At 37.7% G+C, this 17,906-nt stretch overlaps 3 protein-coding genes across 3 annotated transcripts; all 3 read left to right on the forward strand.

The window, feature by feature from the left end:
* The first annotated feature begins 1,499 nt into the window (after positions 1 to 1,499).
* On the forward strand, positions 1,500 to 3,143 carry LOC135077811 (U-scoloptoxin(16)-Ssd1a-like). The gene is made up of 3 exons (XM_063972354.1): positions 1,500 to 1,660; positions 2,305 to 2,428; positions 2,979 to 3,143. Exons 1-3 carry the CDS (start codon positions 1,561 to 1,563, stop codon positions 3,076 to 3,078), a joined length of 324 nt encoding a protein of 107 aa, XP_063828424.1. The 5' UTR covers positions 1,500 to 1,560; the 3' UTR covers positions 3,079 to 3,143.
* Positions 3,144 to 9,885: 6,742 nt separating this feature from the next.
* On the forward strand, positions 9,886 to 11,082 carry LOC135077813 (uncharacterized). Its single transcript, XM_063972357.1, has 3 exons — positions 9,886 to 10,044; positions 10,320 to 10,449; positions 10,913 to 11,082. Exons 1-3 carry the CDS (start codon positions 9,945 to 9,947, stop codon positions 11,040 to 11,042), a joined length of 360 nt encoding a protein of 119 aa, XP_063828427.1. The 5' UTR covers positions 9,886 to 9,944; the 3' UTR covers positions 11,043 to 11,082.
* Positions 11,083 to 13,674: 2,592 nt separating this feature from the next.
* On the forward strand, positions 13,675 to 16,210 carry LOC135077812 (uncharacterized). The gene is made up of 3 exons (XM_063972356.1): positions 13,675 to 13,828; positions 14,881 to 15,010; positions 16,051 to 16,210. Exons 1-3 carry the CDS (start codon positions 13,729 to 13,731, stop codon positions 16,181 to 16,183), a joined length of 363 nt encoding a protein of 120 aa, XP_063828426.1. The 5' UTR covers positions 13,675 to 13,728; the 3' UTR covers positions 16,184 to 16,210.
* The last annotated feature ends 1,696 nt before the right edge of the window (positions 16,211 to 17,906 follow it).

The following is a 17,906-nucleotide window of genomic DNA, read 5'->3' on the forward strand; positions in this document are numbered from 1 at the left end:
CAATAGTTCTGTTAAAAACAATAATATTTATTAAGAATTAATTTATTCGCATTGATTATGGTACACTCAGGATCTACAATCCAGTTATGAAGCTAATATGCAAATTTGAATCTATATAATGACGTAGAATGCATACAAAAAAGCACAGATATAATTTAACCTTTAGCTGCCGACCTGGTCTAAACGCAGCACTTACGCCGATGTGACGACTGAGAGACGTAAAAATTTAAGTAATGAAATGACAAGTGTATTTGCATGCTACATTTTTCTATTTTATGCATTAAAAAGATTGTTATTTGAGGTAAGTAAACTACAGGATTTCAAAAAAATACACGTTATTTTTTAGGTAAAATCAACAGTTATTCGAGAGGTCACGATTATTTGGCACCTAATTTTAAGGACTTACTTTAGTCTTGTTTTTCTCCAAAATTCAATATTAAACAACGAATGAACTTAAAATATGTTATCTTCTATAAACAATTATGAAAATAAAACACGAATCTTACTTCTTAGTTATAATATAAAAAAAATGACAGCACTTGAATAATTGGTACATTCACTACGTACGTTTGCAGTCACTGCATATTTGTAGGCAGCAAGTAAGGTACATTGGTTTCTTAAATTTGCAGCAACAGTACTCGTTCGCCTTTTCAACCGAACGGGACAGATTGCACAAGTCTTTCTAACACCTGGATCTGGATTTAGATAATTTTTTGGTGGTAGAGGTTCGGGCATATCGGCGGGTCCTATAACTCGCTCGATAGGATTATATCATTGTAAACGCGTAGTTTCATTTCTGGGATGACTAATTCACGTACTAGCGAGGATAAAAATCGGCTACGACTGATCTCGCCCTTGTTTATGCGTACGAAATTTCTTTACATAAACACCGTACTTACGTCTGTGAGACGTCGATCGCTTCGATACAGAGACAATATGAATTTGCCGCGGACGCGAAGTCGACTGGTGGCTTGCGACGCGGAGGGAGGAAGGTAGCGGGAGAGGCGAAGCCAAAGGTGGCGTGATTTTAGAAATATTTCAAAATGAAAATTTATTACGTCTGAGAGACGTATAGGTCGGTAGTTAAAGGTTAATTAAAATAAAGCCATCTTTAAACAATACAACACAATATTACAGTTCGAGCGACCGAACAATCATTAGTATGTATTACTTTTCATTAAGACAAGTGTAGTGTGCAAGTAAAATTAATAAGTACAGATGATTATTAACCTAGCGCCCTCTAGTAGGTATCACATGTTGTATATTAACGATACCTCTCAAAAGGTTTTAAAAATTTAAAAAGAGGATCCCCAACAAAATAAGATTCCTGTATCAACAACTTTAAATTGTCAATCAAACAAACGAATCGTTCCGTGTATGGGTCGCTTTAAAATAAAAATATCAATAATAATGAATACTTTTTAATATTGTTGTTACTAAGCCAATTTCGTCATATTTATTTAAATCACATCTGATTGGCAATATAAAAGAGCAAAATTTTCTTTAGATTCATTGTGCCGCTCATTTTAAAGCTTAGTGGTCGTTTGAAAATTAGCAACAATGCACAAGGTGTTTGTTCTTGTTTGCGTCATCCTATTGGTGAACACTGCTTACACCGCTGAAGTACTAATACCAAAAGTCCCGAAACCCCCACAGTTCGGTAAGTCAACAAACAAAAATTAAAAATATTATTATTTGAATTTTAAGATTTATATCTTTCTCCATCTTATAGATGGGTGTGTGTGTACTTAACCTATGTTGCGGCCTGAGCCAAGCATCATAAGTTCCGTTGTTGGTAAACCAATCATTGAATGAAAAAAATACGATTACGTATTTTGTGAAGTAATTTACACAATTAGGAATATTATTTTAATGTTTTTATGTATTACTAGCGGCCGCCCGCGACTTTGTACGCATGGTTCCCGTTTTACCCCCTACATCTATCTTAAGCGGTTTAGATTTTTCATACAAATGTTTTTTCCCGCTAACTCCCGTTCCCGTGGGAATTTTGCAATATCCTGTTGTAACTAAGCTTTAAATTTACTAAGGTACCTGCATGCCAAATTTCAAACGTCTAACTTAAGCGGTTTAGATTTTTCATACAAAAGGATTTTCCCGCGAAATCCCGTTCCCGTGGGAATTTCGGGAATTCCTTTCTTAGTGCACCTCTACGGTACCTAAGCTACGTCCCTTCCAAATTTCAAGTGCCTACGTTTAGCCGTTTAGGCTGTGCGTTGATCTGTCACTAAGTCAGTCAGTTTCTCCTTTTATATATTTAGATACTTTTCACATTTTTTATTTCAGAACACGAGGAAGGATGTTACAATGAAAAACTAAATATGGTGGTGCTATACGACACTCCTCATTCGCCTCAGGATGAGTGCGCGCAGTATTCGTGTTTTGCGGATGGAACAATTAAAGTAGCAACGTAAGTTTAATAAAAGTGGAGTATATGATATACATTTAGTTAGGAAAAGTTAGGTCCATTGCAAATGGCTTCCTCTACATACGAAGTTGCTATAAATTCTTTGTCATTTAGTCGTCATATGGGACGTTTTTTTTAGGTTTAGGGCCTTGCCACGCTTGCCGATTACAAGCCTTTCTTGAATTATTTTATATGTATGAAAAAATAACTCGAAAAAAAATTTTGAATTGAAAAAAAATAATTGTGCCGTTACGTTTTTTGAAGTGCTCCTATTAATAGCTACCCTAGAGTTCCAGGAAATCGAAAAAAGAACGTTGTACATTATTTAGGTCAAATGTCACCTAACCTTTTAAACCAGTTTTCATAACGACTATGGGAACTAGGGAATAAGTAGTTTGAAAGGAATGCAAAAGTACCGGCTTTGACCATTTTTTTCTTCTCCGTTTTTGGCCAAAAATTCGACTCAACACAAATTTTTACTATTCCCGTAAACAAGTGCTAAAATATCCGGGTTGTTTTTGAAATATTTAATTTTGTATTATATTTATTTCAGTTGCGGAGTCGTCGCGGGTCCTGCAGGCTGTGAAGTTATCCCAGGGGATGTATCAAAACCGTATCCAGATTGCTGCCAACCCGAAATTAAGTGCAATTAATCCGATTCAAATGTCACTCAAACTGTGGCTGTGTCCTGAACTAATAAAACATGATTTAAAATAAACTTCATGTTTGAATTTTACATTTTTATTTGAACTGAAATTACAAGACAAGTACAGTCGATAGCACATCAAACCATACGTTTTGTTAAAACAACTATAAGGCTGGGTTGCACCATTTTACTTAAACTTTGACAAACGTCAAAAATCTGTCAAACTCCATACCGCACCGGTTATATTTACGGTCAAAAGTTGGTGCAACTCAGCCCAAGACTCCAAAGTGTTTGTGTCAATACATCAAGCGGTACATTAATTAAAATTTGTACTGCTCCCTTATAAAATGTACCTTTGTAAACGAAAGAAAGGCATAGAACATTAATACATAACTATTTAAAACTTTAAAGTTTATAACACAAAAAAATGGCTCAAAAGGCGAACTTAACGCCACCAAACCAAAGTTACCAGTAATTTTGGAATTGCCTTCTTTTTGTTACACCTCATCATCATCATCATCATCTCAGCCATAGGACGTCCACTGCTGGACATAGGCCTCCCCCAATGCTTTCCATGTTTCCCGGTTGATAGCGGCCTGTGTCCAGCGCTTTCCTGCTACTTTTATGATGTCGTCGGTTGCAACTATTAAATAATAATGATGCCATATCATTATACTCGTATCTTTCGGTCTCAAAGAGTGGAGGAAGTTATTCACGCATACACACACACACACACACACACACACACACACACACACGCACACACCTATTTCTTGTATTTCTTGTAATTCTGATACGAGTAAGTTAATATTAAAGTGAAAAATGAAAGCTGATTATGGCACATAGAAGATACTTAGTGACCTGAGGTGGTGGGAGCGTGATGACCTGTAATAATCAGGTATACTAAATACCTAGCATAGGCATCAGACTCACACAAGAATAAACATCAAACGTATCTTATACATTAACTATGTAATTCTGTTCGATTTTTTGTGTGAGTAAAATAAAGATTTATTTATTATTTATTTAAAGAGTTGAAACCTACTGCGAGTAGAGTAGGTACGAGCCATAATTATCTACAGGTTGATAGTTAAATCATTTGCATTCATGTTTTTTTTTTTTTTTTTTTTTTTTTTTTTTTTTTTTTTTTTTTTTTTCTTATACCTCTGACGTATGCATATCAGAGCCTTTCGTATTAATTTTGTTCATTTATTTGCTATGGGTTTTAGGGTTTTAAAGTTAGTTGTTTTTGAGTTTTTGCTTGTTTTATTTTACTATTTGTTGTCAACTTTTGAAACATTTTACCAAATTTCTATGTTATAGTTACTATCTTAATTTTCATATTTTGTGCCGATTTGCTTTCTTATTTTAATTCTAAATTTTTTGTTCTACTTTATCTAAAAATTTTGTTCTTCATTTTGTTTACTTTTGAATTTTTCTTGAAGTTTGTGCCGAATGTTATTTTTCGAGATTAAAATTGTTATTTCCAAATTCAGACTTTTTATTGCCTAAAATGTTGTTCTACTGTATTTTCATAATACTGTGTCAACATTTTACTAAGTTCTTGGGAGTTTTTGCCGTGGTTGTCTGCTATGGTTTTCAAAAGGTTCAATTTGAACATCAAATTGACTCCATTTTGCAATTTTAGTTTTAATTTCGAGATTAAATTTTGAATTTTGTTTTTGTCTGCCAAAAAAGTAAGAATGGAGTTTTGAAACTCAAAATTTTGATGTGACGTCATTAAAATTCCTAACCGCCTAACACCGATGACAAGGAGTATGTGAGATTCATTTTTCGTGAGCTGGATCTTACTCCCCATGACCACCTTAGCAATAGGCCACTGTGGACCTGGCCAACGCGTCCCACCGCCTGCGCACTGGGCAGTCACTGCTAAAAGCATTGTGCTGGACCTGCTCCGCTTTGGCCCGCTGGCAGTTCCGGCACGACGGTGCCCCGCCAGCGAGCTTCTCGGCGCAGTCGGTGCTGACGTGTGCCCCCCCACAGTGGCTGCAGACATCCGCGGACTCCGTGCAGAATCTCTTGCTGTGGCCGTAGCCCAGACACCTGGTGCACTGCACGAGAGGTGACTGGTCGGCCACTCTGATGTTCTGCAGGTCGATGTGCACGGTTCCCGCTTCAGTCGCTCGCTGCCAGATGGTCGGGGAAACGCTCATCACTATATGTTGTGTGTGCGGGTTCCTGGCTTTCTTTTTGTAACGGATCTGGATCCGGTCCTCCCCCTCGCGGAGGTCACGAAAGACACTCCCGTTCTGCTTCCTCAGTGCCTTCAGGACGTCCTCATCACTATTTAGCAATAAGACGTCCTTCAGCACCAGGAGCGGGTCTTTGTTTTTCATGTCCTCCGCGATGAGAAGGCCACCCGTACCCTCGATCCTCTCCTTCACTTTTCTCCTCTCCTCTTCACTTCCACATCCCATAATAATTTTCGCGTGTTTCGCTTTCCGTATGCGTTCAACACGCACCCAGCCCTCCTTGGCGTTGACGGCTTCCCTGACCTTCCGCAGCACCTCCTCCCCAGTCTCCGTCTCATCCTTCGATGAGACGACGACGGAGTGGAGGGCCGACCTGACCTGTTGACGCTGCTGGTTGGGCACGGAAGCCGCCACGCTGGCGTAGGTCGTCTTCTCCAAGGAACTCCGCTGCTTTTCCATCTCCTCCTTTAATGTATCCATCTTTATGCTATTTTCCAGTAAAAGCCTCCGGTTTTCCCGGATTTCTGCCACTATACCATCCTCGTCGAGTCTCCTTTCCTCTCCCCTATCCTTTTCCTTCTCCATCTCGGGTTCAGGCTCAACCATGCTCTTGCTGGGAGCCTTCCCCTTCCGATCAATCTCAGACTCCTTGACGAGTTGGTACAGCCGATCCAGAGCCTCAATTACGGTGGTCTTAATGTCGCCCCTCAGATTACGTGCGGTATTAAGGCTCATCTTCGCCTTCTGAAGGGAGGCTCTGGCATCGGCTGTCCGATCCTTAGTGGCAGTGGGAACTTTGGGTGAGCTCGCCGAAGCCGCCTCCACTGAAGCCCGACGCACTGGCGCGGGTTTCTTGGGGGCTTTCGGAAGTTCGGCCCGCGGCGGTGTCGAGTCAGAAGCGGAGGAAAGCCCAGCTTTCCCCGCCTCCCACTCCCCGACGCTGCGTCTCACTTTCCCCGGTCTTCTGATAGGCGGGGAATCCGGAGACTTTTGCTGGTTTGCGTCACTGACCCTTTTTGCTGGAGTTCTAAACCCAAACATATTATGGTCAGAGGTACGTGTCAGTTACAATAAAATATAAAAATAAAATAATTTAGGTCTATATGACCGCGTGGAGTAAAACACAAGTTAAAATAAAAGTTTGTAAAAGTTGTATATAAAATGTAAAATAATAAATATTTATTAAAATGTGCTTTTTTGTTTCAGGTTCCCGAGCACAGTATGCAGCCGTCGCAGCACCCGGTAAGTTACTAAGTTGTCTTCCTATTATATACTATACGTTAATTTACTTTTCAGATACCGGGAGCTACAACTTCGCAGTCAGGAGCGGTCACAATGCGTGTTTAAAAATGTATAAAATTGAATTATTTGTCAAAAAGACCTAAATATACTTACAAACTAAACTCAAATAGCGTCAAAATGTTTCTAAGTGTCGACCCTACCCAAAACAACCGAAAACCGAAATAATAATTTTTGGCCCAATCCAAAAAGTTAACCTAGTAAAAGAGAAAAGGGTGGGTGGGCGGGCTGTTTTTTAAAGTTTTTGACCTCCGATCGAAACAAATGAGGTGTCTATGGATAGGGCTCGCCGAGACGAATCCAAAAAGCTGAAAAACGCCGGGGGTGGCCCTAGAAAATTTTGAAAATGACGCCCAAAAACCGTCTCAGATCCCAAAAGAAACACTAAAGACCACCAAAAAAGCGGAATTTAGTATGAAACGATGTCAATCGAACGTCACGGGAGTGCTAAACCGAAAAGGGTGAACCTATTTAAACGAAAAAATTTTGAAAAACCGACCAAAAATTACCAAGTTATAAAATTTCGTATGAAAAAATTCTAAGTCAATATTAAAAATCTAAAAATTTGAATAAAATCGCCAGGAAGGGTGCTAGGGGTCTCAAAATGTTACGGGGGTGTAGGCAAAAATATGGCGCTCAAAATGATGTATATAACCTATAGGTAGGCTATTATTTTCTAGAAATTTGAGTTTTTTGCATTCATGTTAATATGTAGTAGGTACATCCCCCACATATAAGACAATTCTAATAAGTTAAAATTCAAATAGGATCAGTCTGAGCTTAGTGCGTTCAGTCAAACAAACAAGCTCTTCAGCTTGATAAATACATTTTAATTTAGTTAAATTGTAATTTAAGAAAATATATTTCGGTTGCATTGCAATTTGTTTAATTAAACAAATTTATTTAATGTCAATTTTACAAAATTAATGTCTAACAACTTAGAGAAAGATTATCTTCATTACCTATTGAAGTAATATTATGGAGATTATAAAATTCAATCTCTGTTTAATAATATAATAATAATTCATTTATTTCAGATAAACAGTATCCATATGGGTTAGTAACAATTTGTGCTTAACAATTAATGGTTAGTAAAAAATATTTTAAACAAAATTAGGAAAATTTAAATTAAAATGGGCATCAAACAATCAAAATTAAAAAATATTAACACTAGAAAGACCAAGGCAGTCAAATTGGCGGCAAAGCAATTTCATTGTTAAATATTTCACAAACTATGTTTTTGTTTCTTTTCATATTTTATGACTTTTCCTAATTTGCTATTGTTAAGCTAAATCTATATGAAAAAGAAAATAACAATATGTTGTATATGAGTTTCGATGACAAATACCTACTAAGACCGCGCACCGTCAATGTGACGGCATACATATAAAGGCGGCGATAAGAATAGTAAACAACGATTTCTTCAAACTAATGTGGGTACTTTTGTTTTTATTTATGTTGAATTGAATTCTGAGTAAGTTGTTACTGCCTAGCTTGTTTACATTTTACAGTAGACATTGGTTTCGTTCGGTGAGCAGTCGTGGTTATGTGGTTTCGAAACTAGTACAACCCTATTTCCAAAAAAGCCGAAACGTAACCACTGACAATTTTTTCACGTCTCTAAATTTGGCTAAAAAACTTATGGTCGAAAAGACTAGTATTGTTGGAACAATGTGGCGCCGTGCAAGAAGAGAAGTACCACCGATTTGTAGAGGTATTCGTACTATAAGACATGAAACTTTCATAATGAAAACCGAGACTGATATAACCCTTACTACCTATCAAGGAAACCCAGTAAAAATTGTTATTATTTTGAGTACTCTACACCCCAACGTAAGCATAGGTACTGATCAAAAAAAGCTGCCTGAAACAGTTGAATTTTATAATGCAACAAAATTTGGTGTAGACACTATCGATCAAATGGCACGCAAATACACCGTAAGAGCTGGAAGTTGCAGATGGCCTGTTCACGTTTTTTTACAATTATACTTGATTTAGCAGCTATAAACTCGTGGTTCTATATCAAAAAGTCACAGGAATAAAAATTTCTCGCCATGATTTTATCCTTCAACTAGTGAGCGAACTACGTGAAGAGTATGTGTGAAAAAAATCCACTTCAACTGCGACTCAGAGACAATAAACTAATTCTGAAACAAGTGAACCGTGTACTACAAACAATAAGAGGCGGCAATGTCAAATCAATAGTAATTGTACAAAAAATGAAACATGTGAAAACTGCACTATCTGTAAAAAAGCTGTTTGTGGAAAATGAACAAAAGAGTCTAAAAAAACTATTACTTGTTACAAATGTTACTAACTTTAATGCTAAATTGTTTACTACTTTTAAAAAATAAATTTGTATTATTTTTATTTAATTTTTTTATTTAAAATCTGTAATAATTTCATAAGTATTCTCACTTAATCTCTAGTACCGTCAAATTGACCGCTGCGGTCTTTGAAGGTATAGCATGCAGCCCGGCCCTTCTAGTGTTAAATAAGAATCAGATTAAATTAGAATCAAATATTAAATGAAAATCAGAATCAAATCAAAATTAAATAATATAATCAATTGAGATCAACAAGGCGGGCAGGTTCCCGTGATCACTCTCTGCACGAAGCATTTCCATAGCGGAGATGTTAACCTGTCCGCTAGTGTCTTGAGTATGCTGTTGAGACTGCCTCGCACCCTGTTATTAAGGGATACCGTTTTTTTGCGGATGATAGCATTGAAGCCATCAGTTTGGTATTCCGCAAACATCCCCGATGCACTACAGAAACGTGGCAGCCCCAACATCATCCTGAAGATATTATTATATTGGATGCGATGGGTTTCTAGCGATCTTTTGGTATGACTTACCCACAGGTTTCCCGTGTACGTACATACTCTGGCAATATTATGTTTAAGTGAATTTCTATCATATTCACAGGATCCATCTGTTTGTCAACATAATTTGTGTGAGATATACCACAACATGTATAGACTATGAGGCAGTAATTAGATGAGTAATAAGTAAATAAAATTGCCAGTTTTTAAAGGTAGCTGAATATTGTCATCATCATCACCATTTCAGCCATAGGACGTTCGCTGCTAAACATAGTCTCTTCAATGTTGATCGATTGGTAGCGGCCTGCGGCCAGCGCTTCCCTGCTACCTTAATTACAATGAGCTGAATATGTGTTATTCTGTAATAAAAATGTTTAATCTGGTGAACTGACTGGTGACTGATTTATGGTCTACAAATACAATATAAAGGGGCGTGGATTTGAACAGAACATGTTTGGTATAAAAGCAAGCACAGCTGATAATTTTCACATTTAGTCGTTAATATTTTTGAAAAAGTTTCGGATTATCATTTTAATAATGCAGAAACTGTTTGCTATACTTTGCGTCAGTGTGTCTTTGGAGCTGGTTTATTCAGTTGTTTCCAGACAAAAGCCCGTAGAAAAACCAGCTGAATTTGGTAAATACTTAATGACTTTAGCCTAGCCATAGACTACATACTCTTCGTCGGCCGATAGTTGGGTCGCACATTGGATCGGCCTATTCTTCATACTCGTCATCATCATCGGCCGACTAAAATTCTACAGGGTGTTATGTAAATGGGTATATGAGCCGACACTAACCTAACACCCTGTATAGTCTGTGAGGAGTCTGAAAGTTGGATTAAGTGACCATAAAACTCTCTTTACTTTGAAAAAGTTTGTTAAGCCGTTGACCGTATTTTATTCGTTCCAGCAAGCGAAGAAGGATGCTATAATCCGGACCTAAATATGGTGTTGCCATACAACGTGACTTACTCGTCTCCTGACCAGACTATGTGCAAGGGATATTTGTGCGAAATTTCTGGATTCACTCAAATATTTACGTAAGTTATAAATTAATATAAATGAGGTTCTACCGTTGCCGTTGGGGCAGAAAAGTTCTCGAGTGGCGACCGCGGGCTGGAAGACGTAGCGTGGGCCAGGCCTCCTACTAGGTGGACCGACGATCTGGTGAAGGTCGCGGGAAGAGCCTGGATGCGGGCAGCGCAGGACAGTTCATTGTGGAAAACCTTGGAGGAGGCCTTTGTCCAGCTGTGGACGTCATTCGGTAAAGTTTTTCAAGTATATAAATATCACCTAACCTTTTAAACCAGTTTTCATAACGACCTATGGGAACTAGGGAATAGTTTGAAAGGTAGTGCAAATGTACCGGTTTTGACCATTTTTTCTTCTTCTCCGTTTTTGGCTAAAAATTCGACGCAACACAAATTTTTACTATTCCCGTAAACAACTGCTTAAAAATCCGGGTTGTTTTTGAAATATTTAATTTTGTTTAATATGTTTCAGTTGCGGAGTCGTCGTGGGTCCAGAAGGCTGTGAAGTTATCCCAGGGGATGTATCAAAACCCTATCCAGATTGCTGCAGCACCATATCGTGCGATCCATCTTCAGATGGCACTGTGCTGGCCGTGGCCTGAACTGTTGAAACATGATTTAAATAAACATTTTAATTTTTAATTTTATTTGAATTTAATTATCATCATCATCATCATTCCAGCCACAGGACGTCCACTGCTGAACATAGGCCTCCCCCAATGACTTCCACATCGCACGGTTGGTAGCGGCCTGCATCCAGCGCCTTCCCGCTACCTTTATCAGGTCGTCGGTCCACCTTGTGGGTGAATTTAATTATATTTATTATTTAATAGTCGGCCGATAGTTGAGCTCGATTCTAATTTGTATGAAGAATCAATTATACTGATTAACTGCCCTACTAAACTATCGGCCGACAAAAAATCGGTGGTCTGTCTAGGCTAAACGAAACAAAGAGCTTAGGACATCAATTTAATAAGTATTCAAATATTTTGGAAGTTGCCTCCTTTTTGTTTTTTGACACCTGTGATAATTTATAATTATTATGATATAAATTACTATATCATTCGGTCTCAAAGAGTTGGGAAACCTAGGAACTTTTTGGCTCTATATAAGATCTGATAACTTTTTGATAGTACGAGTCATAACGTCTTTATCTAGCTACTACTAGCGACTTCATACGAATAAAAATATTTTGAATAATTTGTCCCGTTTTTCACTAATGCTCTGCTTCTTTTGGTATCTACGAGATAAAAATATAGCATAAAGCGTTTCTCTTTAAGTAGGATATTCATCACAGAAAGTGTTATTCTAATGATCTAATCGGACCAGTGGTTCCTGAGATTAGCGCATTCAACCAAACAAACTCTTCAGCTTTATAATTTACTAGCGGCCGCCCGCGACTTCATACGCGTGGATCTCGTTTTACCACACCTTAGGGGTGGAGTTTAAAATCCTTTCTTAGCGGATGCCTACGTCATAACATCTACCTGCATGCCAAATTTCAGCCCGATCCTTCCAGTGGTTTGGGCTGTGCGTTGATAGATGTCAGTCATTCAGTCAACTTTGAGTTATATACTTAGTCGGGTCATAGTTCTGTCACATGTTTATTGTGAAATAATTGATACTGTATTTATTTTTACAGTAATCATTGTTATACCAATGGAAAGGCACTAAAACAAATATTTGATGTTTATAAAAATTATTTAAAATTTTCCTCACAATTAAGAATTTTCCTCCTGCACACTGCCGCCGCCGCCAGGAGCGCTTATGAAAAACTACAAGGGTTCAAATTGCGCGGTCAGTGGTCTCTAGAAATACGAACGAGTTTCGTAGCAATATCGACGGCTGGTTTAATCCAGGATGCCTTAAGGGACTCCAAATCAGTATGAGGCATAGAGCAGGCCTTCCTCTCCAAATGTTGCCATATTTTGTAATCCAACGGATTAGAGTCTGGACTGGATGAGGGCCAGACTTCGTGCCAGCTGAGGTCAATTTTACGCCCTACGAGCGGGTTTTGCGCGCTTTTGGCTCTATGAGAATCCTGCTGGAACTCCCAGTGTCTGTTATTGGGCATGATTATGTGAAATAGGTTCCTTATAAGCTTTGTGAGAACTAAATTTTGATACAGAACGGCATTTGTTTTTATGCCTTTCATGCAAAAAATACCTCAAAAAGCCCAAATTTGAGACATTCAACCAAACCTTGCGTGACGATAAAAGCTGGCCTAGGTGGACAGCTGAAATTAAGCTGGTGCTTCTTCATTGATGTACGCATACAACTTAACATTTTGTTTTTTTGTAACTCTCCTCCATGGTAAAAAAAATCATTCGAAAAATTTTTTCAAGGTACTTTTTTCCCGCGTACCGCTTAAGCAAAACGCAGGACTTCTTCAATCTCAGGTCTTTTAAACGCGCATCCAAGTAATTTTTGATTAAAACTTTATCATATTATCGTCTGATGAAACGATAAATGTAAAATTGATATTCAATTCAAAATTTCCAGCACATCGAAAATCTGCTTTGGCGCGTAACCGCACCAGTGTAGCGCGACAACTGCAGTTCGGTCTTCTTTATGCGTCTACTACATATTTAAAAACAAATGAAATTCAAAACAGGGTACATTTTTATTTTCGTTAAATATTCTAAATTCTAATTCAATAAAATATTTTTGAGACCTCTCAAAATTTAAAAGTTATGATCATGTGACAGAACTTATGACCAGACAAGGTATAGTTAGATGTACCTATAGATTAATTAAGCAACATTTTACATGTCAATGATTTAGGTGGGATTATAATTTAAGGAGACGTAAATGCCAGTTACGTTATAATCTGCATCAATAAAAACTGGCAATTAAAAAAAAACTATTAACATTGGCACATTTATTTTGGTCATCTTTGATTGCCTATTGAAGCAATATTTAGGGTACCTGAGATAGTTCAATCTCTTTTAAAGTGGAATTGTATCATACGTTCATGTGATGTGTAAAATTTAAATTGCCAGTTTATAAAGAAAGAAGGAAAAAAAGAAATAAAAAAAGAAAAGCGAAAGAAAAAAATAAAGAAAAGTATTTATTTGATGCGAGTAGCTATACATATAATAATTTAGTGTCATTCTGCAATAAACACGTTTAATCTTGTGAACTGTCATGTATGGTTTATAAATACAAATAATATAGGGGCGTGGATTTGAACACACATGTTTAGTATAAAAGTAGGCACAGCTGACAAACTGCACATTAACTCGATAATATTTTTCACTTGCAATCGTCTCGGATATCATTTTAATAATGCAGAAACTGTTTGCTATACTTTGCGTCAGTGTGTCTTTGGAGTTGGTTTATTCAGCCGTTTACATACAACCGGCCGTAAAGAAACCGCCTGAGTTTGGTAAATACTTATTTATACTAATATTATAAAACTAAAGAGTTACTTCGTTGAGTTGAACGCGCTAATCTCAGGAACTTTTGGTCCGATTAGGTACTTAAACTTAGGTGTAGGCTTATCATATAAACCCAGACTCCACCAAAGCGGAGACGAGGCGAGTGGAGTAAGATATGTTTTATACAACCAGTAGAATTTTGTTATTCACCTCGTTTTTTCTTCTTCTTATTCGGGCACTCTTGTCAGAGTGGTCGTGTTTGCGCTGACGAGGTACACGGTGGGGTGTTCGATGTCATCTCCAAGGGTAGCTCTTCTGGCGATGTGCTTCTATTTCTAACGGTTAGAGGCGTCGCGAGGACGATTGATCATGGTAGACTCAGGAGCCTTCGTTTCCTAGCATAAATAAAAAAGAAAATACACTTTTATCTTTCATCATCAGCTCATCATCAGATCAGCTAGAGCTGAAAAACATATCTTTCCCATCTCGGTTTTGGTAGAGTTCAACCTTTACAAAATGTAGTTTACATCACGTCCTTAAGACCTTTGGCCAGGTCCAAACTCTATAATTTACGAAGACTCGACTTGAACATCATAAGAATACAAGTTCAGCTGGGCTACAAATAATGTGTTTGCCTACTTTTATCTCTCTTAAAACAAGCAAAACAATTTAAATCATTTTAATTAATGACGTTACAACTACAACAGCTCGTGTTTCATTTCGTGATCAAACGTTCTGATCGTGGACTTTAAACGCACATAATTGTCGTATTATTTTAATTACGTACTTATTTAGTTTTACATGTAAGCCATTCCAGATACTTATATTAGCTCATAAAATATGTTTTAAAAATAACAAGTTTAGTAATTTAGGTAGGTTTATCTACGCAAGCTAGCTCTACCTTATTCGCCAATTATTTTATTTCTACATAATAGGTATTTTGTTTTTTTGTTATTTTTATTTCTTATAATCCTATTCTCACTCATGGATTGTTCAGTAACTGTAATTGATAAACAATGTATCTTCTGAATTTGTTTTTGACTGTATTTATTCATTCTAGCGTGCGAAGAAGGATGCTACAGTCCGGAACTAAATATTGTGTTGCCATACAACGAGCCTTACTCGCCTACTGACCAGGGTCAGTGCAGGCAATATTTGTGCGGAAACTCTGGGGACACTCAAATATTAACGTAAGTAAAATTAAAAATGTAACTAGGTACTCCATTTAGTTAGGAAAAGCAAGGTCCAATAATAAGGCTCCTCTATACAAAGTAAAAAAACATTGGCATCCTTTTACTAAGATACCTACTTATGTAGTACATTTCCCAAATGTGAGACAATTTTAATGTAATTTTTAGTCTTTATTTTTACTACAAACGTCCATTCGTTTCAACCAAACGACGTTCACAAAGATTGTCGGTCCACCTAGTAGGCCTGCCAACACTACGTTTCGTTTCCCAGCCCGTGGTCGTCACTCCAGAATTTTTCTGCCCCAACGGCCATCAGCTCTACGAAATACGACTGTTAGAATATCCGGATTCCGGATGGTGCTCCAATGAGAATTATTTGTGCCCTGTGCGGTTGAGACTATAAGGTCCAGCGCTCGTTATTTTTATAAGAAACTGGCAAAGAGGCTCAACGAGGTGACCGGTGATCAAAAGGCTGGCAGCTATTTCGGTCAGAGAATAAGCCTGGCCATTCAACGTTAGCCTTTTGGGCACCATTCCCAACTGCGGCGCTGGAGGTGAAATATTTTTTATTTTGTAAATAAGTATGCAACAGTGTTAACTGCGAATTGCCGGTCATGTCGTCTCGTTCTATCGCAAAGAATCACCATTTGATGAGAGCGAGAGCAAAAACGGAAATGGATAGTTAATTAACACTGTGGCCGTGTGTACAATCATAGTATAAATATTATTATAAGTTTTGAAAGTTTAGTTTTTAAGTACCTAATTAAATTAATAAGTTTTTAGTATATCCTACTAATTTATAAATGCGAAAATTTGTATGAATGTCTGAATGTCAACATGTTTGTTACTCTTTCACGCAAAAACTACTAAGCGGATTGTAATGAAACTTATAGTATTATTGTTTATAACCCAGAATAACATATAAGCTATAATTTATGACGATTTGTGAAAAATTAAATTTCACGCGGGTGAAGCCGCGGGCAAAAGCTAGTGTATCATAAAATTGTTTATTTAATTTTAATCATTGTAAAATATTTCAGCTGCGGAGCTGTAGGTGCTGGTCCTGGCTGCGTAAAAGTCCCAGGGGATCTGTCGAAACCCTATCCAAATTGTTGCAACACCGTGTCGTGCGATCCATCTGCTTCAAATGGCACTCAAACTGCTGTGGCTTAAACCGTTGAAATAAACCTTGCAATTGAATCTTACATTTTATTTTAATAAAGTAGGTACCTTCTTAACTAAAGTTGACAGCACATCAACCTAAAAATTGTAACTTACATTATGTTGTAAACAGCACCTACTAAAAGTAAATATGACGTCGATATGTTTGACTAGGCTACATAAGCGTAGTAACTATAGGGTGGCAGGGTTGGCAAAACCCCGGCCCGAGGGGGGGCCTGACACAAGACTCTAGACAGGGTCCTGACTCCTGTCGCCCCCCTGAAAAATACCTAGATACGCCAAGGGCCCCGTGCACAGAATTCGTCACGGGCCTCGGATGGTTTAGTTACGCCACTGCTAGGCAGGTATGTACCTCTCTTTTTGAACTATGCTGACCATCGTTATGCACTGACCTCCGATATAATAACCATTCACCAGAGTCAAATGGAGGATTTGGCTTACACTCTTCACGCTGGTCAGACAGGACTTGAAGAATGCAAAAGCTTTAAAGGGAGTCTTCTTCTTCTAGTTGTGATCCTCCACAGACTGCGGTCATATTAATAAGCTGTGTGGACCGCACGATGCAAATTTTCGAACACGTCTGCCTTCGTTTTGTCCCAAGATGATTTGTTTTTCCAGACAATGCCTTGATCAAAGGGTATATTTTTTCAATAATACAGAGCATAGTATCAAAATATTTTAATTAATTTAATAAAATAAATAAAATCAACAATTTGGTGGCAAGATAGCTTCATGAGTTAGCAATAACAACTTGTTTCTCAATTCTAACTCTATTAAGGAACTCTATCGAAATTAAATGAGCATCCGAAATCAGAAAGTCCTGGCCACAGCCTCTCACTCATACAATCTTGTTTGTACTTAATAATTAATTAAAAACTAGTTAGAAACTAAATTACAACAAATCTCATGATTTTTCGTCAGTTCTTAATCTTACATGCTAAATGTACTTGGTCTTGACGTAAGAAGATACAATACAAAATGAAATGTGCGATAAAAAACGAGAAAAATAAGCATTAGAGCTTATTATGCTTATGGGAAGTAAGTATTATAACAGTTACAATAATAAATCATACAGGCAAGTAAGTTCTTCAGTTAGAACAATGTCTTCGAAACAATATACAAAAGAAAAGAGAGTCTAAAACAACAAACTCATTGAAGTTTCCAAGATATTTTGCTCATAAGATAATTTCAATTCATCTTTGGAGTATCACGCTAACAATAATTTAAGGTTCCAAACAAACACACCTACATACACCAATAGTTTTCTCACTCATAGTAATTTAAACCTAATGTCTAATTTCACTTGTATTGACATTTCATTCTGAGTTATAACTTACAACCCGATCGAGATAACTGCGCACCTCGCTGGAATGCGAATTTTTTTTTTTTTTTTTTTATGTGATAGGAGGCAAACGAGCAAACGGATCACCTGATGGTAAGTGATTACCGTCGCCCATAGACACCCGCAGACCCAGGGGCGTTACAGGTGCGTTGCCGGCCTTTAAGGTAAAGATACGCTCTCCTCTTGAAAGCTTGCAGGTCGTATCCGTCCGGAAACACCGCAGACGACAGTCCATTCCACAGTTTGGTTGTACGGGGCAGAAAGTTTCTAGAGAAACGTACTGTTGTGGACTGCCAACCATCTAAGTGATGGGGGTGGAAGTGCTGTCGGGTAGATCGGTGGCGAAAAGTGGCGGCAGGAATAAGTCCGGAT

This window comes from Ostrinia nubilalis, chromosome 14 (genome assembly GCF_963855985.1).
Source record: "Ostrinia nubilalis chromosome 14, ilOstNubi1.1, whole genome shotgun sequence".
In the NCBI taxonomy this organism is placed as follows: Eukaryota; Metazoa; Arthropoda; class Insecta; order Lepidoptera; family Crambidae; genus Ostrinia; species Ostrinia nubilalis.

Excerpts from the sequence above, each read along its gene's own strand:
- LOC135077811 (XM_063972354.1), top strand. The coding sequence starts at position 1,561 with ATGCACAAGGTGTTTGTTCTTGTTTGCGTCATCCTATTGGTGAACACT. Across the intron at positions 1,661-2,304 it reads CCCGAAACCCCCACAGTTCG|AACACGAGGAAGGATGTTAC; the intron begins GTAAGTCAACAA and ends TTTTTATTTCAG. Across the intron at positions 2,429-2,978 it reads GGAACAATTAAAGTAGCAAC|TTGCGGAGTCGTCGCGGGTC; the intron begins GTAAGTTTAATA and ends TATTTATTTCAG.
- LOC135077813 (XM_063972357.1), top strand. The coding sequence starts at position 9,945 with ATGCAGAAACTGTTTGCTATACTTTGCGTCAGTGTGTCTTTGGAGCTG. Across the intron at positions 10,045-10,319 it reads AGAAAAACCAGCTGAATTTG|CAAGCGAAGAAGGATGCTAT; the intron begins GTAAATACTTAA and ends TATTCGTTCCAG. Across the intron at positions 10,450-10,912 it reads GGATTCACTCAAATATTTAC|TTGCGGAGTCGTCGTGGGTC; the intron begins GTAAGTTATAAA and ends AATATGTTTCAG.
- LOC135077812 (XM_063972356.1), top strand. The coding sequence starts at position 13,729 with ATGCAGAAACTGTTTGCTATACTTTGCGTCAGTGTGTCTTTGGAGTTG. Across the intron at positions 13,829-14,880 it reads AAAGAAACCGCCTGAGTTTG|CGTGCGAAGAAGGATGCTAC; the intron begins GTAAATACTTAT and ends TATTCATTCTAG. Across the intron at positions 15,011-16,050 it reads GGGGACACTCAAATATTAAC|CTGCGGAGCTGTAGGTGCTG; the intron begins GTAAGTAAAATT and ends AAAATATTTCAG.